Raw genomic sequence first — 21,771 nt, 5'->3', positions numbered from 1 at the left:
CAGGAAGCCCTTCCAGTTGATGAGGACCGCTGGAGCTGCCCAAGGGTCAGGCCCTTCTGTTGTCCCAGGATAGCAGAGCTGTGGTCTTCAGCTTCCCCAGGAACCAGCTGTTCTCTTGGAATAAAAGCCAGGGAAGCTGCCTGGAGGAGTGGGAAGGAAGCATGCACCGCTGATAGTCGGCTGTGTATACCAGTACACCTCTAGGGGCTGTTATTATCCGGAAGTGCTTCCAGGCCAGTGGATAAGCAGCCACTGCCCTGAGCCGTCCTCTCCTCCACTGCCCTACCCCCACCCCCACCCCAGCTCTCTTCACCCCATACCCAGCAATTAGTAACACTTGCCATGGGAAGGCCAGGACCTTCTTCCCTGATTCAACAAACCACATCACTTGCCAAATATTTTGAACATCACCCCTCGACTATAAGGTCCCAAATGACTCAAGGCAAATGAAACGCTGAACTCAGTGTCAAGGGTAACGTAGGTGATGAAAGTTCTGAAAGCCAGAGACTTGTGGTTGAATTTCCACCTCCGGTTGCTTTTCCCACTCCTCTCCTAAGCAGAAACACCCAGATCCCACCAAGGCCTGCCCTCTCTCATTCAGAATGTCCCACATTCAGATATTATTGCACTCTTTTATTTACAGAAAACACAGACAAAGCATTTCCATATTCATTTATCAAACCGATCCACTTGTTTTGTTTTTTTTTTTTTTCTTTTTGGCTCAAAGAAATATCACAGATGGACCCCAAGATCAATCAGAAATCCTTAAGATTCACCAGCCATCACTGGTCCAGGAGCAGCCACAAGACTCAGACAGACAGACAGACAGACAGCATCACCACAGACCGGAAAATATTAACAAGGTCCAAGTTCACCTCACAGTAAAAACCTGTGCACCGACAGGCAAGGGTGGGCAGGAGGGGGCAGTTTCTCTGCTCCAGGGGCAGGAGTGGGCATCGGGGACAGGAGGCAAGGAAAGGGAAAGGGCTAAACACCATTCATAAATTAGAGAGAGGTGGTCGTTTTGTTTTTCACCTCTTACCTTGTAGAAGTAAGTGCAAAAACTACATTACCCCTACCACACTTCCATTTGAAAAGCTTGAGAAGTTGGGTGGCATTGGGCGCCTCTCCCCTGTGCGTGGGTGCCTGTGTGTGTGTGTGTGTGTGTGTGTGTGTGTGTGTGTGTGTGTGTCTGTATGTTGACTGTGGTGCTTGTAAACATTGTCACCATCCACACAGAGACCCAATATCCGTGTGTCTGAATTGGGGAGGGGGGACTGTAGCCCACTTCACGCCCCCCTCTATCCCAGTGATTCCCATCCAAGACATAGTGCAAATTTCAGAGACAAAAAGAGGTCGGGGAGGGCTGGAGTTGGGGGGGCAAGGGGCAGGAAGGACACAGAGACAGGGCAGGGGAGGGAGGGGGAAATAAGGCAACAGTTACAAATGGTTCATTTTATCAAACCCAATACCGGGTGCTCCCCCACCCGCCCACAGCGCCCGCGTCAAGAGAAAGGGTGGAAGTCCCGCTCCTCCACCAGGCTGATGGAGGGGTTCTTGAGCTCCTCCTCCGAGGTGGCCATCCTGTAGCCCAGCTGCACCAGCACCTGCTGGCAGGCGTTCTGGGCAAAGGCCACAATGTCATACGAGAGGCGGAAGCGCCACTTCTCCACCATGGCGGCGGAGTTGCGCACGGTGCCGTACTTGTGCTTGCCCAGGGCGGGGTCGCCCTGCGTGTTGTTCTGGATCCAGCGGACCACGTGCCTGTCCAAGGGGATGCCCAGGAAGCTGTAGATCTCCTCCGTCTTCTTCATGGGGTTCCTGGCCAGGTCCTCGTAGCGCACCAGCATGTACTTGCCCTTGAGCCACGGGGGCCGCGTGAGGCCGGTGGACACGGAGTTGGCGAAGTCCTCGCACACCGTGGTCAGCTGCGTCACGTCCAGGTTGTAGGGTTTCCTCCCTGTGCCGTACCAGAGCCTCCAGAGCCGGTAGGTGTCGCGGAAGGTCTCGCTGCGGGAGGCCAGGATGCCCCGCGGGTCTCGGACCAGCTGGATGACCTTCAGGTTCAAGCGGGGGTCCTCCACCAGGGCCCGCAGGTCGTTGACCTCGGGCACCCGCACCGTCTTGATGGCCACGTGGCCGCGGTCGCGGCAGGCCTCGGCCGCCACCGTCAAGTTCAGCAGGCCGCACTTGCGCACGCAGTCCCCCTCCTCCAGGACCAGGTCGGCGCCCCCGGGGGGATTGCACACGGGCCGGGTGCAGAGGACCCTGCTGGCCCCGCGCCGGAAGATCCGGTCGGTGGTGTGGTTGACGGGCGGCGGCTTGATGTAGTTCTCCAGGAAGTGGAGGTCGCAGTCGTACAGGCTCCTCAGGAGGTCGCGGCTGGCGCCCAGCATGACCCGCCGGTCGGTGGGGCTCTTGCTCTGGGTGAAGCGGGGGATGAGCGTGTTCTGGACGTGGTAGAGGGGCTCAAACAGGTAGAAGACGTCCAGGTGCTGGTTGAGGAGCTGGCCCACGAAGGAGGAGCCGCTGCGCGTCGTGGCCAGGATGAGGATGTGGGTCCGGCGCGAGAGGTTGTAGGCGGATGTGGGACCCTCCTCGCACAGCCGCTCGGCCAGCCCGGCCTCGGCCAGCGTGGGGCAGGCGTGGAAGGACTTGGCGGTGAAGGTGCGGATGGCCGTGTACTGGATGGCGATGGAGGCCAGGGCGAGGAGGAGGACGGCCTTCCAGGAACATTGCATGGCTGGGCACCTTCATGGGGCTGCTTCTCCGTGGGCAAGGTCTGTGGGCACAGGCGGGCAGCTGTCAGGGAGCAGCCAGGTTTGGGTGCGTCCCCTGGCCAGGCATGGCACTTGCTTGCTCCCTTGGAAGGCTGCTCTCCAAGGGGCTCAAGAAACACCCACGACTCCCGACTCCCTGCCCAATACATACACACACACACACACACCTTCCCCAAGGCCCAAGCAGCTTCTGCAATGGGTTTTACCATCCTCCAGGGGACTCCTAAGAGCTACTGGGAACTGGACAAACTGATGCCTGGCCCCTGGGATTCACCCTACAGATTGCTAAAAGGACCTCCTGTCATGAGCTTGGAGTTCCTTAGTGGGGCCCTATTGTGTAAGGACATAACACCCCTTACCCTGCACATTTGGGAAGTGACCAGTTCCTGTCTCAAGCTGTCCCCCTGCCAATGCCCATCCCCCTTCCAGCATCTCCTGGGCCCACCAGCATCTTCTTCCACCCCCAGGGCACTGGTGCCCAGTTCCCCTGTGGTCATTCCCTCTGTCCTCTGTCCACCCCTGGAAAGAAGATTCCAGGTCAGATGCCTCTTTCGAGCCCCAAGCCCCTGGACAGAAGGGACCCCTGCCCACCATGAGTGAGTGAGCTGCCAGCATCAGCTCATCCATGCCAGCTGGGCCAGGGAAGGAGGGCAGCTGTGTCAAGCATACTCTACCTGTGGACCATGGGGGCTCCTAGCCTGGAGCAGAGATGGGGCCCCGGAGCTGCTGAAACACATCCCTCCCCAGGACCTATCGGAGGGGTCCAGGACTGGTAGACAGTGACCCAACCCACAAAGAAGCTCTTAGCCCAGGGAGATGAGGACCCGGCTCCTCCAAGCACCCCACCCCAGCCAGCCCTCCAGGGTCTCTGCCCTTAATCTCTCAGCCCTTTCTGTCCACAGGGTGAGCTCAGGGTCCCCACTGTGCCCCAGGCAGGACAGAGAAAGAAGGAGGAGTTAGAACAGAAAAAGGCAGTAACTTCTTCAAGAAACAAGCAGCATGGGGGCTGGAGGCAGAAGAAAGCAAGGGAAAGGGATGGATGTGCCAAGGGTCCGGGACAAGGAGACAACCTGAGCATCCTGAAGATGCCCCTGGGAGAGGGTTCCAAGCTGGCTCAGCTACCAGGCCCTGGGGAGGGGTGGGGCTGCTCTGGAAGTGAATGCAGGGAGGGCTCACACACTTACCAAAGAGGGGCCACTCCGAGTCCGGCACTCCGTGGCCGCCACGTCTCCTGGCCCAGGTGGCAGAACCAGACTGTGCAGCCGACCTGTGGCCAGCAAACGGCAGAGAGACAGGGAGGGAAGGAGTTCGGGGGTGGGACTGGGTTCCTGGCACCCCTGTCCCCATTCCTTCTTTCCTGTGTCTGCTGTCCCACAGATTGCCCTTGGCCTTCCCAGTCAGGCTTACCGGTCCCCCATGTTTGCTCCCCTTCTCCCCCAAGGCCAGGCTGATGAGGGCCCTGTCAGCTCTCCCAGATCCGTCACTGACTCAGTGCCACCTTGGCCCTCCACTCAGCAACCACCCCAAGGCTGGTGCAACCACCTGGGGGGGGGGGGCAGGGAAGGGGCATTCTCCCCATTCACCACCTGAAAAATCATGGGAACTGCAAAGAACTCCTTGTGCCGCAAACCCTCCAGGCCTGGCTCATTCTGTGCACAGCTCTGGTGACCACAATGACCTAACCAGACCAACAACGGAACAGAGTGTTGTCCCAGAGAACCTGGCCCAGAACACAGCCCAGACCAGCTCTGCATTTTAAATAAACAAAACAAGCCAGACCCTTTACAATTCAGCTTGTTCAGTGGCTCCCCGGGAGGGGGGTTAGTGGAAGTCAGCAAGGGCAGGGGAGCTCACCCCAGACCTCAAGGTCGACGCTGCAGCTCAGTTGAGCCAAGCCCAGGCCTGCTCCAAAGGGACCCCCAGGAAGAGAGGCTCTTGTTCCGAACACTCTGGAAAGAGGGGAACGGCTACCTGGAATGCAAAGCAAAAGTCAACCAGGGACGGTTAGTTCCTAATGTGGATGCCCTTAATGAGTCTGAATTAAAATAGCAAGATCACAGCTTGAGTTTGGTTAGCATTTATTGAGCACTTCCTAAGTGCGATTTAAACCCTTTCATCTGCAATAGCATGTTGACCCCTCGAGAGAACTTGATGTGAAAACCAGTATTACCTCCATTTCACAGGTGAGAAAACGGAGGCACCAGAGGTAGAGTCACCTGCCTGAGCTCACATACATGCTTGAACCCGGATTAGCAGGCCCCACAGAGCCCTGCTCTTTCCCTCTATGGAGATTTGACTTTCTGGCTCTCTCCAGCTTACACAAACGTGGCCTTCAAACATGCATGCGATAAATGTCTGCATCCCATTTCAGAGCCAGAAGAAGAGGGAATGTGATCGCTGAAAATATGCCTATTAAACATTCTTTTGCTTAGATCTTCTAATACCCTAGCTGAGCTGGTTTTCTATTAATTCAATCTTAGCAATCTACTCTTTGTCCTTAGTTCCCGGGCGGGGGGTGGGGGAGGTGGGGACATAAACTGGACCCTCTCAGTTCTGCTTGCAGGAATAAGATAACATCTCAAAGCAAACCAGACAGAATGGCACACTTCCTTCTCAAAAGGCAAAAAAGTTTGACATCCTTGAGTGGTCAGTTAAGAAAAATCATGAAAACCCTGCAGGTAAGACCTTGCACATCAACATCTAAGTTTAAACTGAGGTTAACGTGTTACCAAAACTGGAACAATGTGACGTGTTGGCCTAACAGGGATGTATCGTGTGATCACCATTTGGGTTTTTTTTTTTTTTCTGCCCCCTGCCCCCTTTCCTTTACCTATAAAAACCCTAATCCACATCTTCACTTCCAACTGGTTTGGGGAAGACTCCCCCAGTTCCTTGCTCGTGCACTTGCAATAAAATCGCTTGCTCGCTGAGATGCGTTTCTCCTTTGTGAAACTGGATCGAAAAGGCCCTTCTATGAGAAAGAGCCATGCTTGGCGGTATCAGTTTGACAACCACGAAGGGATCCGTGCTGCCCTGAGGCGCAGCCCCGATCGGTGTCCAGTCAGCTGTGGGGCTTCCCCAAATTCCTCAGCTCCGAGCCAAGCAGCCGCCCCGAGGTCTCCCTGGAGGACTGGGGCTGGAGGTCATAGGCACGTTCGTGTGAAGGTGGTTTGAAGTTGGGACTTTCCCTGTGCTGGGTAAGTGTTTAATATTTTGTCTTCTGATCTGTGTTTACGTTCACATTGTCAGTCTGCTCATGCCGGGCGGACTGCTGATTTGATCTGAGTTCATAAATACAGATTTGGTGGGTTTGATCCCCACTATCTGTGATCTCAGATTTGTAGTTCTCCTGTTGACTTCGTGTATTCACATTTTTGCTTCTGAGCTGGGAAACAGGTTGACTTTGAGGAGCTCCTGTTTTGATGTTTTGTCTTCGCGATTTTTGTTCGTGTTGGCCAGCCATGGGAAACACTCAAGATGTGCCGACCATGTTGCCTTTGGGTTGTATCTTGAATAATTGGTCTAAATTTGGAGGGGACCCCCTTAAGAAAAAGAAATCGATGTTCTATTGTAAAGATGCCTGGCCACAGTATAAACTGAGGGATGCTGAAGAGTGGCCTAGGAACGTGACCTTAAATTTCAATCCTGCCGTTAGATTTGTTTTGCAAGAGGTTACACAAATGGGATGAAGTGCCTTATGTTCAAACTTTTATAGAATTGTTTAATGATCAGGAAACTTATATAAAAAGAGCAAATTTTTTAAAAGTCCGAAGGGGGCACCTTGGGGACTGCTGTTGGTGGAGGAGGGAGACCCTTTAGATGATATTCTCTTCCCTCCTCCACCTGATTTCTGCAGACGCCCCTGATGCTCCTTTGGCCCCTCTGTGTGGTCTAGAAGAGGGTACCACCAGCCTCCCAACCCACACCCGTACTCCGGGGGCAACCGCTTCTGGGGTAGGGCAATTCCCGATGAGCCAACTCCCTTTAGGAATTGATGATTAAGGACTGTCTCGAGGATTTGTGCTTGTATAAACTCCATTTTCAACCTCTGATCTCCTAAATTGAAAAAATAGTACCCCCTGTTATAGGGAAGATACTGAACAAATGAGAAGGTTGTGCGTGTCTATTTTTGCTGCGCATACCCCAAATTAGGCTGACATTTTGCTGACCCCAGGAGAAAGAAAGATGGTTCTAGAAAAGGCTAGACAAGAAGCTGAGCCCCTCAGAAACCTGTTTTTGCTGCCCAGGGGGATGCTAACAAGGCCAGGGAGCATGCCCATTTAGATTGTTTTAAAGTATGCATTTTTAAGCCAATTTGGCAGTTGACATCATTGCCCTCCCTGCTATGTGGGATCATACACCCAGGGGAGTGAATCTCCCAAGCAACGTGGAATATGACTCCAGAGGAGGAAACTAGACCCGGCATCGTGGGATGAAGAACATCTTCTTGACCAAAAGGGGGATGTGGAAGGAAATGAAATAAGCTACAGTGGCAGAGAGATTCCAAGAGGAGCCAAGAGGTCACTCTGGTGAGCACTCTTATGCACAATATAGACAACCCTTTTTAGGTTCTAATGATTGGGGTAGCTAGCAGTAAATACCTGACACTACCAAACTACAACCCAGAACCCATGAATCTTGAAGACAACTGTATAAAAATGTAGCTTATGAGGGGTGACAATGGGATTGGGAAAGCCATATGGACCACACTCCCCTTTGTCTAGTTTATGGATGGATGAGTAGAAAAATGGGGGAAGGAAACAAACAAACAAAGGCACCCAGTGTTCTTTTTTACTTTAATTGCTCTTTTTCACTTTAATTTTTATTGTTATTTTTGTGTGTGTGGTAATGAAGGTGTCAGGGATTGATTTTGGTGATGAATGCACAACTATGTGGTGGTACTGTGAACAATCGAATGTATGCTTTGTTTTGTATGACTGCATGGTATGTGAATATATCTCAATAAAATGAATAAAAATAAAATAAAATAATATAAAATAAAGTATGCATTTTAGCTGGTTTGAAGAATGGGGGTCCAAAGCAAAAATCTTTGACTAAAACACAAGAAGTACACCAAGAACCTAATGAAAATCCTTCAGCCTTTCTGCAGACGTCTCTCTCCTCTGTGGTGCTGGATCAGGCAGGCCCTTCTACTGGAAATAGCTGTGCTTGCAGTATCAACCAGGTATTAGAAGGGGGCAGGAAGACAATTTCCGGGGCTTTGAGCAGGTTCTTTCCCTTTGCCATCTGGCCTGGTTAATCTGTTTGTTCTGGCTGATGAGGTGAATTCGTGTGAATATGGCCACATCCGGCTCTTTCTCATGACTCCTTTGGGGGTGGGACAAGTGGGTCTTCATCTCCCAAACCTGCAGCACTGCCTGGCTTGGCTCCCCCAACCCTGGGCACACTATTCCTTTACAAACCACCCTGGGCTGTAAGCGTCCTCACCCCATTGTTTGGATGTAGAAATCGAGGCTCAAAGAATAAGGAAATGTGCATAAATGAATAACAAGTAGCAGATTTTTGACCACCAGAGATAAAGAAACATCTAATCTGTTTCTAAAGAGTTCCTGAAAAGAGGATTCTTTTGCCTCTCCTGATACTCGCATGGCTTATAAATAATTTTCCCTTCCAGAACATTTGTTCTATTGCCTTGAGTAAATTCCTCACATGCAGACTAAGCTGTGTTAGTTCCCTGCATTGAACATCTAGTTGGTCACTATCAGATAAAAGTCTTCAGAGTTCAAAAGAATTACTGTGTTCAATTGTCCTCTTTAACTTTTCATCTCCTAATAAAATATTTGTAGTCCCCCACAAACACCCCCTGCTCCCCCCCCCAAAAAAAGTGGCAGAGACTGGAGCCCCCCTCGGTCAGCCTCCCAGGCCAGGGCTCTGACCCCCTCACCATCAGTTTAGGATGGAGGAAACAGAGCTGAAGTAGTCTGCTTTCTCCGGTGAGGGGCATGGAGGCTTGGCTGAGATGGTGACGAGAATGCTGAGGCTCTAGGGCCTAAGAGGTCCCTTTATGTGTGGAACTCCACTTGATACCTACAGGACGCGGTACTGTGTCACCAAGTGGCAGTAAACAGGGAAAGGAGCCCGATCTAGATTCTTGGGAACCTCCCACGGTGATCCAAGAAAAAACTCAGCCCTGACTACACCCCGTCCCCACCCCTCCCTCACCCTGTGCAGCAGAAGATGCCATTTCCATCCGCAGGACTGGGCGAGGTCCCCAGGGAGAATGGCCTCTCTGCGTTACCTGTTGACTGCACTGAAACGTGCATGACCACCTGCCCAAGTCCCCCACGACAAAGAGTAGGGAAGGCCAGCAATAGTAGTGCCAGGACATATTTTTAAGTTATTTAGGGGTCCATCCTTTAGTTGCAGCATCAATTCACCTGGATGTACTTCTTTTGTATGCGCCAGGGGAAAAACATCAAAGACAGCAAGCACATATACCAGGCATGCACAACATTTCTCCCAGGCATATGCCACCTGCTGGGCATTAGCTCATCTCACCCCCACGCCAACCCCATGAGGTTGATGCAGTCATATCCCCATTTTATAGATAAGAAAACTGAGGTTCCGCAAGGTTAGATGACTTTCCCAATCTCGCACAGCGAGTTCGGGGCCAAGCTAGGATTCCAGCCCAGGCAGTGTGCTCCTCCACACGCAAATCCTCCTCCCTCAACCACTCCCTATTCCACTCACAATCCACCCCCTTTGGTTCCCACCAAGGCAAGAAACAGAACATTTAAGGTGACGCCACTTAATTCCAGGGTTCTGGTTCCAAAAACAGAGTTCATCCCAGATGTTCTTTAAAGAGGAGCATCTTGCAGGGAAAGAAGTCACTTCAGTTTCTCCCCCGTTCCCCTCTCCTGCCCCCACCCAGTGGAACTTAAGGCCAGGATTAGAAGCTGCTGCCTTTCTGATAAATCAGAGTAACGGAAGCATCCTGGGGTACATAAATTCCTAAGAGAGTAGGATTCAGCTTTCTGAGATGCAGCCTGGGCACCAAGAAGGGGAATGTGTCTGAAGGCCCGGGCCCTGCCCCCACAGGAGGGCAAAGCCAGGGCATGGGAAAGGGAAGATGGGGGGAGTCAGGCCCTCCTGGAAATGCCCCCGCTCTCCTGCCAGCCTGGCAGAGCCCAGCCCGGGGCTGGCCAAGCATCCTTGATATGCTGGAAGCGTCTGCCCTGGAAACCAAAGGCCCCAGGGCCAGGTCCCCCTGCTCCCAAGGAAGCCTGGACCACTGCAGAAGACTCCTCGATGTCCTCGTCCTCCAAGCTAGACTGGGAAGCCCAGGGCCCCTCCCTGCGCCTCCCATAGCCACTGGCACAACCTGCTCACACTGCTAGTTAGTCAAGATCCAGGCAAACCTTAGACACAGGAGCCTGGGAGCTGTCCTTTCTGCTGGAGGGCAGGGGAGTTGGTGGATTCCCACTCCCAGTAGAAAGCTAAGGTTTCAGCCCCAGCGACTGCCACCTTCAGATCAGGGCACAGGGTGGGAGCGGAAAACAGCTCAATATTGAAGAGCTCAAGCCGTGGAGCCAGGCAGACGTGGGTTTGTCCCTTAGCAGCCGTGTGGCCCCGGGTGATTCACATATGTCTCTGTGCCTCAGCTTCCCCATCCATAAGGTGGGTGTAACCATAGCAAGGTTATAAGAACAGAACGGCTTGGCACAGCCTTGCGGTTGGGACCTGGGCTCTGGCACCAGCCTATTTGATCCCAGCTCACCAACGCACTAGTTGGGACCCTGGCTAGACTTCTCACTCCCTCTGGGCCTGTTTCCTCACCTGCAAAACTGGGATGATTATAATCAGGCAACTGTGAGGACTAATTAGCTAACCCAGGGCCTGGCATAGGGTAGACACTCAATAAAGGTCAGTTAATCTCATCATCAAATGTTTGTTTTTTGTCTGGGGGAGGCACCTCGGAACAATCATCCTGCAACCTGCAGGGTCTGACTCTAACAGTGAGACAGGCGCTCTCTCTGACGGCTGCGCCTGGACTTCTCTGCCCGTCACCCCTTCTTGCCTCTGCTCCTCTCTCTTATACTGAGCCGCCGCAGTGGCTTTCCTGCTTGCCCTCTAGTGGCCACGTCCCAGACTGCAGCCTCTTAGCCCTGCACCTCTGAGCTGTGTTCAGAATTCTTGGCTGGTTGACGACCCCCCCCCTGATCTGAGGATGCAGCCAGCAGGAGGTGGTGCCGCAGGATGCAGCGGGGTGTGGTGACGACATGCCCACCGGGCTGCAGCCTCTGCCCTGGGCATGTGGGCCTCAAGGCCTCCTCGACCTTCTGGCAGCCTGTACCCCCTCTTCCTCACCTGCATACCAAGGGGCAAGCAGCTCCAGGCAGCCTCACCTCATTCCCAGGGCCTCTCCCTGCTAGTCTCATCTACCTGGCAGTGCCCTGAATGTCACCAGCAGGAGCAGCCCATAGGCTCTGCCTTTCCCTGCCTGGGTCATCTTGGACTTGCCCCCTGGACTCTCTGAGCCCCGGTTTTCCCATAAATCCATTGATCCTAAGTGTCTCCAGATCTGCCCACTGGGGTTCTCTAATCCCAGGAAGGCCCCATACACCATTCTCAGGGTCAGGGACACCCTCACTGCAGACAGGGGGACCCTCCTTTGGGAGTGGGGAAAAAACCGTCATCTTCCCACTCAGCTTCCCAAGAAGCTCTGTCCCCTCCTCAGCCTGATCCGTGGCTGCTCCAGTGGAGCCCAACAACCACGGGGCTCTGGCCTCCGCCACGTTAGCCCCCTCCGCCTGCTCTATGGAAGTCCCACATGACCCAGAGCTGTGGATCTTTACCTTTCCTGGACCACAGACCCCTTAGAGACACAATCCCTCTCTCCAGAAAAACCCATCTGTGCCCACAATTTTACACACACAATTTAGGAGCTTCCTGGACCTCCTAAAGCCCACCCATGGGCACCCCTTCCCTTCCCTAGAGGCTTAACCCCTTTGTTATTAGGACCCCCACCCCCAACCTTTGGAATTTTCTTTTCAATCTGACTCTGTCAGAGAAGACTCTGCAGATCTGCCTGTACTGATGTGGAACAATCACCCAAGATATATTAGTAAGTGAAAAAAGCCAGGGCCAGAAAACATGTATTAGTATGCCACTATTTCTGATTTTTTAAAAGGGTGCTCACATGTGTGTGTACTTGTGTATATGTATGAACCACCACTGAAGGAACTTGCACTGAAAGGGTAACTATAGACACCTGGGAGGTGGCAGCTAGGAGCCTGGGCTGGAGGAAGCACAGTTTTCACTGAGCTTTTTGGTTCAGCTTGAGTTTCTAAGGCTGCTGGGAACAGAGGAAGCCGTCCCATGCAGGAACCAGAGGAACAGCCCTGACACTGTGCCAGGCCTCCTCTCCTGTCCCCGGCATGCCACCAGCCAGCTCTCCTCTTCTCTCCTCCACTGCCAGGGCACTGGGGCCAAAGTCACCACCTCTCAGCCAGAATCGGGCTCTCTCTGCCCAGGTGGGCCACTAAGGACCACAGTAGTTGGCTGGGGCGGAGATGAAAAAGAACAGGACCTGGGAAGGGGCTGGGGGCTGCAGGGAACAGCTGAGGTTTGAGTTGGGAAGCGACTCCCCTCCCAGCTTTTCCTCCCTAAAGAGTTTGTGAAACCCTGGGGAGTTGGGGAGAATAGAGAAAACAGAATCTGAACATCATATTCCTAGTCAGACTCAGGAGTCGGGATAGAGGGGCCATCCAAGGTTATGGACTCCTAGGAACCAGAGCAAGGGGCAGGGGAAACTGGGCACGAGGGAGGAGGTGGCAAACTGGCCTCTGGGACTGAGACTGCAGAGAGGAAAGGCTTAATCCCTGGTCTTGCAGCAGCCAGCACTGATCCACCATAGATGTTTGTTTAGTTAAGGCTCTCTGTGATGACACAAAAAACAGCAAGGTTTTTTTATTTCTAAGGAAAATGAGGTGATGAATATGAGGCAAAGGGAAAATTAAGGTATTAAAGTCTAAAAGAACCTGGAGCAAGGTCAGTACACAAGAGCCAAGCCACTTGTGGACTGGGTATATGGGTCCGAGCTTCCTGGCAGCCAATGAGAAAGGGGAAATATTTCATTTACATGCATCATAGGATCCATGAGATAAAGATTAAAGCAGTTGCTCAAGAGATGTCTGGCTATTCCTGACACTGAGCTCAGCACAAGATTTCTCCCAAGGGGCCTCCCAGGGAGCCCTACATGTGAACCACAGTGAACCACGTCCTCAAGACTGTCTTAGCTAATAAATCCAAGGACAAATTTCTTGGGGCTCTGTCCTAGAGCATACTTCAGGGTGGCAGTATGCCAGTATGTGTTTCAGTCAGTGCTACTGGCTGGGGACGATCTAATGGGGGAAGTGATCCAACAACATCCAGACTCAGACCTCTGGGGCCTGGGCCAGCCCAAGGCAGACTGGAGGCAACACTGCTTCTCTTTGGGGTCACGCCCACCTCAACTTGAGATGTTGTGAGGCCCCTCGATCTTCTCCCCAGAACCTGCCCCAACACAAACCCAGTGTTTGTTTGTAATCGCTCGAGTCCCTGAATCCTGGTGACCTATCCACGGACCCCACAGGCAAAACTCCAGATCCAGTACATCCTTTGGGCATCTCCAGGTGGGGGAAGAAGGTTCTCACAGACACGGTTTCCAAGCCAAGCACCCAGAGACTCGCCAGTCAGTGTCTCTGACTAAATGCAGGCCCCACGGCCTTTCCACCGTCAGCAGAGCTGCCTGGCTGTCTCTTATGAGCTCTGACGTCTCCAGAGCAGGCTACTCCAATGTCCACAAATGAAGAACCTGGGGGACCCCCAGGGGCTAAGAGCCTCCTTGAGGAGTGACTCACAGCCTGGAAATCAGGCACCCCACCCATGAACCCAGGCACTGCCACTGCCTTACAGCCTTCATAATGGAGAGACCTTGAGTGAGCCACTTAACCTCTAGACACCTCGGTTGTCCTATTGATGAAACAGGGTAAACAATCATGGAATCTTTCAAATACGTGGGTTGTCAGAAAGACAACAAATGCCAACACCTTGGCACAGTGTGGGGCACAGAGCAAGGAGAAACTGTTAACATTATTTTTAGGAACTCTAACCTACAAACAGCCAGGAAATATTGACAGAAGTTAAAAGAGATTCCACAGCCCCCTCCACTAAAGCCCCCACAGTCTGGGTGGTCAGAGGCCCTTACTGCTGGGGCTGCAGAAAGTACACCCACCTGGGGGAAGGAAGGCCCCTCTCTGTCCTGCCATGGGCTGGGATGGCCTGCTGGGCCCCAGGAAATTTCTCAGCAGCAGTGGGGAGTGACTGCCCTCCTAGCTCGGGCACAAGGCCCCAGTGTGCCCGGCTCCTCGTTGGGGAGGATGAGTCAGAAGGGCCCCTTCCCTGTCTCAGGCCGGTCCTACCGCAGCCAGGCCTGTGGTGGGCGGAAAGGCCCCGGTTTCCTGCCCACCCCCCCAGCAGCCACAGTCAGAGTCCGAATAGTCCAGAGGCCCCACCCCCTGGATACCGGGGCTGTGGCCCATCCTCCCAGCTTCAAGGATGGGAAAACATCAACAGGAGCTGGAGCTCAAGCAGCTGCGCCCGCGGGGCCTGGGGAAGGGCCCTCTGTCCCCAAAGCCAGGCGTCTTTCGTCTCCGCCACCTGCACCTAAGGTCCAACTGGCCCTGTGTGGGGGACAGGGGTGGGGGCTCGAGGGGATGAATGGGCCACAGAGTCCCACCTGGCCCTGGGGCTCTAACTGGAGATTCCCAGAGATGGCCAGAGTCCTCGCTCCTGCTCAGGGGATGCTTTCCTTATGCCAGGTGCGCTCACCACCTCTCACAGGTGAGGGGCAGGGGGGCTTATGCAAGCGAGGAGCCCATCCAAGAGGACACAACTAGGCAGTGATGGAGCCAGGATTCAAACCCAGCTCCAAGGACCCCCGAGCCCTGGCCCCAACCGCAGAGTTTACGCCTCCTGGTCATACCCGAGAACAGGGCATCAACCCAACTCCTGGAGATGGGTGGGGAGCGGAGGGAACACTAGGGCCACGTCTGCCACCAGGGTCCTAAGACAGGCTGGTGCCAACCTTGACTCTGACCTTCCCTCTCAGCATAGACACAACCAACAAACACCTGTTGACCATCTCTAAGGGTCAGGCCCCTCGGATGGCAGCTGGTGGGGGGGGCCAACTCACAGCAGGGAGCAGCAGAGACAGGGAGAGGGGGAGGTCATGGGGGACACTAAAGGGTGTCAAAACCAGGGGAGAGCCTAAGGGAGTGGGGGGTTGTGCCTCAAGGCCACCTCTGGGACCTGGGCTGGTAGGGAGGGACGCGACAGGATTCTGGGGAGCTCTGCTGAGGATGCAAGGGGCTGGGTCATAGAGGGTGGGGGGAAAAAGAGCCTGAGAGGCTAGTTCTGGGGGCTGGTGTGGGGAGCAAGAAAGGCTCTGAGCAGTTTGCCTGGGCACCCAGAACACCGGCCCTGCCATGCAGGGCTCTTCACAGGTTTTCTCCCTCCCATACGTCTTCTCAGAATTCCCTGGGTCCGAAGGGTCCTCTTCTCTCTGCAGAGCTAGGCCCTAACCTACTCCAGGCAGTCCACCCCGAGCCCTCTCCCCATCCCCTCCCAGATGGCCTTCCTGGCTGCCTCCCCTGGCCTACACACAGCTCTGTGCCCCCTCACCGTTTCCCAGGGGCTTCTCCCTCCCCAGCCGGATAACAACCAGCAGAGAGAGACTGTGGGCGTGGACATGTGTGGAGTGGGGTCCCACCTGATGGGCACTCTGCTCCCCACCCTGGGGCTCCAGGCCCAGGCTGGGGAAGTAAAGGGAGGTTGGGTGATTTTATGGCCCAAGGGCCCAGGAATGCCAAATTCCTATGCAGCCAAGAGGACATCAAAGAATGTTTTTATTGCCATCTGGCCTAAAATAGTCTGGAATGGGGCATGGGGTTTTAGGCTCAGGCCAGACAAAAACTCCCTAAGCCCAGAGCAAACTACCAGCCCACAGCTGGGTCCAACAATGCCCCCACCCCAGGAGGCCAGTGCAGCTCAACCTGCTACCCCTCCGTCCCCAGGGTGGGAGGCATTAGGGGAAGCCCAGCTCCCCCTCAGTGACAATGTTCTGGTCACTCAGGCAAATGTCCCTGCTCCTGCCCCGTGACAACAGGGACGTCCATAGTAAGACCACTGGTGGCAGCTGCTGACCGGGGACCTAGTGCCGTCTTATAAACCAGTCACGCGTCATCTCACCTGCTCCTCCCCACAACCGTATCCATCTCACAGGTGAGGGACCTAGGCTCACAGGGGTTAAGTGGCTCACTCACCAGCTCACAAGCAGCACGGTGATGTCTGAATTCAGGCAACGGGACACGTGCATAAGATGTATTGTATAGGAGGTAAGGCCCAACCTCTCCAAAGTTTTCCGTAAAGGCTTCCCTTCCAGTGTGACCTCCTAACACCCTTAGTCTCCTAAAACACTCAGACCATTTTGCTCTCCTGGCCCTGTATGTACACCTTAAGGGTGTAGGAGCAATAACCAGGGGTAAAAGGGTAAAAGCAGACCTGGGAGCTTGGCTCCACCATTTATTGGCTGGACAGCAGCTCCACCCTCTGGGATCCTGACGCACCCAGGTGAGGGGAGGCCACCCCCACCTCCCAGGGCAGGGGAGGGGCTTAAATGAGATGGCAACACATAAAGCTCTTAGCGTAGTGCCTGGCACATTGCAATCACTCAACAAATGATACCTTTAGGAACCTTCAGAATGTCGACACCAGTCAGGCTTGTCTGTCTGTCCGCCTTCCTCGTCTGTCCTGAAGAATCCGTGAGGCAGAGCACCCAGCCCACACTCCATACCCCACCCCCTCTCTATCCCATCCCTCTCTGGGTGCCCAGCTTGGGCCCGGGGCATGCTGTAGGGACTCAGTGGGTCCGCAACAACCCGCTGACACCAGCAGAGCCTCTGGAGAAGGGAAGGGCCCGGCTGTCTTCCACAACCCGGAGGGGAGGAGCTGAGCGTTCCTGACAATTCCCACAGCCTTCCAGCTCTAATCAAGAAGCAAACACAAAGAGGGAATCTCTAAACATTTAGAAAATGCAGAGCCCTGTGCCCCACGCGGCACCGTGGGGATTTATAAAGAACAAATCACGCCCGACAAACCTGATAGCTTTTTTGATAGAATTACAAGACTGGTAGATGAAGGAAATGCAGGCAGGGTAATATATCTTGATTTCTAGCAAAGCATTTGATACAGCGCCTCAAGTAATCTTACAAAATTAATTCAAACAGACTTGGCCCTAAGCACTTGTCACAGGGCCTAAAAGCAGGAAGGTGCAGGTCCCAGGGCCCCCTGTGGAGGAGGCCAGCCTGGGAGAAGGGGCTGGAGGGGCAAAGGGCCCGGGAGTGGGGGCAGGGCTGCCAAGGCCCGGCAGCGTAGGGTCAGATCTTATCTAACATCTTCATTAATGATCCTGAGAGAGGGAGCAAACAGTCCGTTAATGAAATTTGCAAAGGATATTAAATTGGAAGGTGTTGTGAACACCAATGAGGACAGCAAAGCGGTCCAGAGAGACCTGGGAGGAAGAACCTTGGCAGGAAACAGAGAGCTGGGAGAAGGGTGTGCAGGGGGGGGCTGCTGGGCAGCATCTGGGGCTGCTGGGAGAGCCAGGAAAGCGGGGAGGGCATCCCCGGGGCTGGTGTGGAGCTGGCAGAGGCCACAGCCAGCCCAGGCTCCAACCAAACAGGCAAATCTCAGGAATCTTGAATCTCGGTTTTTCCATCTGTGAAATAGAAGGAAGGCCCTGTGGTTCTCACGCATGCCTTGCAGCTCTGACAGCTGGTAAGGAGGGGGAGAGGGGCCTTTAGGGAGCTTGGAGCTGAGGCCCACCTTGCAGGAGATGGGGGGAGTCTCCAGGCCATAGCAGGGAGGGCTGCAAGGAAGCACCCGGCATCTGCCTGATGCTGCTGAGGCAGACACTGCTGGGGAAAGCGGTGGCGGGTGGGCCCTCTCCCTGCCAGGGCTATTACAGAGCAGCTGGTGGCTCGGGCTGGAGCCCCACGCCTCTCCGGACGTGCAGGGTATGTTGGGAACACTTCGAGGACAGAGGTTCTAACCTGGCGGGGCAGGGAGGGGACGGGGTGGGGACGGGGTGGGGAATGAGTTCTGTTACCTTTCTAGAGAGTTCCTGATCCCTGTGCGGCTAATCATGAGCAAAGAGTTTCTTCTTCAACCAGATGAACCAGCTTCTCCAAGATAAGAGAAGGTGGCCTCCCCCATCCCCAACCCCTTCTGTCTGTCCTCAGGGTCACCATCTCTCTCTACTGTCCCTCCCCTTCTGCTCTTCCTCTAAAGGTCTGCCATCCTCCAGGACCAACCCCTCTGATGGGGGGCGGGAGGAGGAAGCTGCCTGTCCATCTCAGGAAAGCTCTGGGCTTGGAGGATTTGTTCCCACAAGGCTCCACGACAGGTGGGGACTGGGCCAGAGCCCAGCCTCAGGAACCCTAAATAAATGCTCTGTGGAAAGAAGAAATGACTGGCTGATTCCCAGCGGGGATGTGCCAGCTGCTGGGGGAGGCTCTGAAGCCGAAGGCCAGCCCTACCAGGTGCCAGGACCACCTGCTGGGATGCAGCGGAAGGAACCAGGTGAACCTGCCTGGGGCACTCCTTCCAACCCCCTGAATTATTTCATAATAATAACACTTACTGAACACTTCCTATGGTGGTGTTCTAAGCACAATCCATATATTAACATCTAACCTTCACAACAACCTGATGAGGTAGGTGCAACTATATCTCCCATTTTACAGAGGTGGAAAATGAGGCAGAGAGAGAAAGCCACTGGCCTTGGCACCTAACCAGAGGGCCCACAGGGGGTGCAGCAGCCTGCCAGGGGCCACAGAGGCAGCTGAGGGGCTCCCAAGGGGGGACCCCCAGTGAGTAGAAGGAGGAAGCCCCTCACATAGGGAGGCCAGAGCCAGCCCTGACACCCACCAAAGGGATTTGGACCAACTCCCACCACACTTGTAGAACCTGATTTTACTATATGTTTCCCTTCTCCACCATCCCCTCCCACCGCCCGCTACACCGAGTCCTGTGAACAAGTCTGTTTCCATGGAAACCATACAGTGACTCAGGGCTTCGGGACCTTCTCTGAACCAGATTATGAATATCAAATGCTCCCTTCCCGCACCAACGCAGAGTGGAGTTGGGAAAGTAGAGAGACCCACAGTAGGCAAGAGAGGCGGCTGGGCAAGGGGGGCCCAGGGGAGCACCAACCCGCCCCCCTTCCCCATGAGGGGCTGGCATCTGGACCCCCTCTGCAGACTCCACGAGGCACAGATGTGCACCTTCTCGGGTGCACAGGCACACACCCCTCTAACAGCAGACAATCAGCACCAGCCTTCCGCTGGAGCTGGAGCTGGAGCCTGGGGGGGAAGGGGGAATTTTCTGTACGGCTCCCTCAGAGTGGGGGCCAGAACACAGCAAAGGTGGCAGAGGGGTCAGGCCAGGGGGAGGTGAGAGGAGCTTGACTTCAGATGCCAAAGAGGAAATCAGGCCAAAAGCATGGCAACTGTTCGGCAAAGAGAGAAATTTGGATTTTAGGGGGTAAACGTATCTCCGCTTTGAGAGGCAGAGGCCCGTAGTTAATGTTAAGTGCTAGTGCAGAGGGGGCAGGGGGGGTGTGGCCATGACTGCAAAGCCCCAGCAGGGCTGGGGGGATAATTAGGGGAGTCTTCCTCTGGCTTACACACTCTGTCCTCCCCACCCCAGCAGCCTGAGCCTGGTCTAGCAGAGGGTTGCTCGCCAGCCAGGATTAGGGACAGTGGCTGGGAAATGAAAGTTTGTGGCACCAGCCTCCTGGCCTCCCGCAGGGGTTTGTGGCTCAAAGGTGGATCCGCTGCTCCCTCCTTTCCCTGGCCATTCCCTGAAGGCCCAGGAGGGAGGGAGCTGGAATAGGTGGGAGGTTTGATATCTCCCTGGTGAATCCGAGGTGTGAGTCATGCCGGTGAAAGCACTTTGAAAACGGAACAGGGTCATGAAGACTGTGAGTGTCCCTGGCTGCTAAGGACCAGGGCCTGGGAGCTGTCTGCCCAGATAAGGTCTGTCTGCCTGAGGCAGCCGGGCCCCACCTTACCTGGCGGAGGAACCGCTGAAGGCAGGTATCTGGTGCTTCTACCCCATGTGCTTCCTCCTACACTTACAGGCCCCTTGGGCTTGCTGAAGCGGCTACCTGCCCAGCCAGAGTGCCAGCCTCCTGCCCCCTGCTCCTACCAGCCCTCCAGGAGACACTGGGCTGAATTTTTGTCCTTGACTAGATGCCCACCGCCTCTGCTCCTGCCTCCACCTCTCTGCCAGTGGCACCCTGGCAGGGGTGGCCCTTCCCAGGAACCTCAGGCTTAGGAGCAGTTTTTAGTCCATCTGGAGGAAATCAGCAGCAGAGAACCTAATCCTAAGGATGGGCAGGCCCTGGGCGGTGGGGGGAGAGGGGACAAGATGGCATCGGAAATTTGACTGATACGCACTCTCAGGCTCTACCTTCCACAGGTAACTTGGCTGTTTGACCCCTCGCATCCCGGATAGGGCTACTCCGGGCTGTTATGGAAAGCAAGCATTGGGTCCCCGAAGCCTGAGAGAGGCTGCTCCCAGGCCCTCTCAGAGAAGAGGAGGGGTGTCGTTCTGGCTTCCCGTGGGGAGCTCTGGTTTCCCGTGGGGACGACTCGGCGATGCAGGTGGGTGCGGGCCAGGTCTGGGAGCAGTGAGCCGAGGGCAGCCCCCTGTCACCGGGCGCAGCCCCGACTAGGAAAGTTGGTGCAGGCGCAAGGACCACAGGGTCTCGAGGAGCCTCAGCAGCGCGGAGCCGGGCGGGCCGCGGAACTGAGCTCCGGGCAGCCCCCGGGTGCGCTCCGCAGCGGACGGGAGCCGGGCGCCTCGGGGGCCGCCGCGCTGCTCAAGTTTGCTGCCCTCCCTGAATGGGGGCGGGGAGAGCTGGGGTGATCTCGGCACTCATCGACCGCCGGCCCCGGACAACCCCTCCTGCGTCCAACAGCCCCCACCGCACCGCCGGCAGCGACTGTCCCCGAGCAGAGGGGCGTCTCGCACCGCGCCCGTGCCCCTCCCGGCTGCTGCAGCGGAGAGTCCGCTCCCGCCCGCCCCGGGGCCCGCCGGGCCCGGCCGATACCTGGTCCCGGGCGCGCCGGGAGCCGCTGCAGCGCCCAGCGCCGGTTCCATCCTCGGGTCCCTGGAGTCAGGCTCGCCCGGGGCCCGCGGGCGGCGGCGGCAGCGGCGGCGGCATCCTCCGCCTCCCGCGCCCTCCACCTCCGCCCCCCTCTCCTCCCTCCTCTTCCTCCGCCTCCGCGCGCCCCTCACCGGCCCCTCTTCATGGCCCGGGGGCGCGAGCCCGGGGCGGCTCGACTAGCCGGCTAGACCAGCAGAGTGCGTTCTCCCGGGCAGGGCACGCGACCTAGCGCGCCGCAGCCCTGGGCGCCGGAGAGCAGCAGCCGCAGGCGCCCGAGCCGTACGGCGCGCCCGCCCGCCGGCCTCGCGTCCCCGAGCCGAGAGCAGCCGCGAAGGCAGCGGCGGCTACAGCGTCGAGAGAGCGGCAGGCGCTGCGATCCTGGCTCCACCCCCAACCCCCAAGCCTCCCGCCCCTCGGCTGCCGCCCGCCCCCTTCCTTTCCCCACCCTTTCAGCGCGCGCCTTCAAGCCCCCCGCGCCGCCCTGCCGCCTCCCGACCCACGCGCCACCCCAGCCAGTCATCGGCGCTCCGGACAGCCCCTTCCCCAGGCCGGCCCTTGTGCCAAACCTCACCCTCCGGCCGGGGGTAGCCACACCCGCTCACCCAGCCCTCGGCACCTTTTCCAGTTTACCCCACCCAACCCCACCCAACTTACTGTGCCAGCACAGCTTTTCGCCTGAGCGTGCCCCCCACCCCTCCCCAAGAGTCGGACTGGAGACCCAGCCTGGCCCCATGCCCAACTGTTCTTTACCTCTTA

At 55.8% G+C, this 21,771-nt stretch overlaps 1 protein-coding gene across 3 annotated transcripts; it reads right to left on the bottom strand.

Annotated features, from left to right (window-relative positions):
• Nucleotides 1-643: 643 nt before the first annotated feature.
• CHST1 (carbohydrate sulfotransferase 1) lies at nt 644-21,350 on the bottom strand. Of its 3 annotated transcripts, none has more exons than XM_037840167.1 (4): nt 20,959-21,350; nt 4,635-4,751; nt 3,965-4,047; nt 644-2,782 (listed from the first exon to the last, which is right to left on the bottom strand). In XM_037840167.1, exon 4 carries the CDS (start codon nt 2,739-2,741, stop codon nt 1,506-1,508), a length of 1,236 nt encoding a protein of 411 aa, XP_037696095.1. In that variant the 5' UTR covers nt 2,742-2,782; nt 3,965-4,047; nt 4,635-4,751; nt 20,959-21,350; the 3' UTR covers nt 644-1,505. The 3 variants fall into 3 exon arrangements, with proteins under 3 accessions (XP_037696095.1, XP_037696097.1, XP_037696096.1); XM_037840169.1 differs by having other exon boundaries at nt 4,642-4,751; XM_037840168.1 differs by lacking the exon at nt 20,959-21,350 and adding an exon at nt 16,527-17,086.
• Between the last annotated feature and the right edge of the window lie 421 nt (nt 21,351-21,771).

The sequence above is a fragment of the Choloepus didactylus genome, chromosome 6, assembly GCF_015220235.1.
Source record: "Choloepus didactylus isolate mChoDid1 chromosome 6, mChoDid1.pri, whole genome shotgun sequence".
Taxonomy (NCBI): Eukaryota; Metazoa; Chordata; class Mammalia; order Pilosa; family Megalonychidae; genus Choloepus; species Choloepus didactylus.
This window is presented reverse-complemented; position numbering and strand designations above follow the sequence as displayed.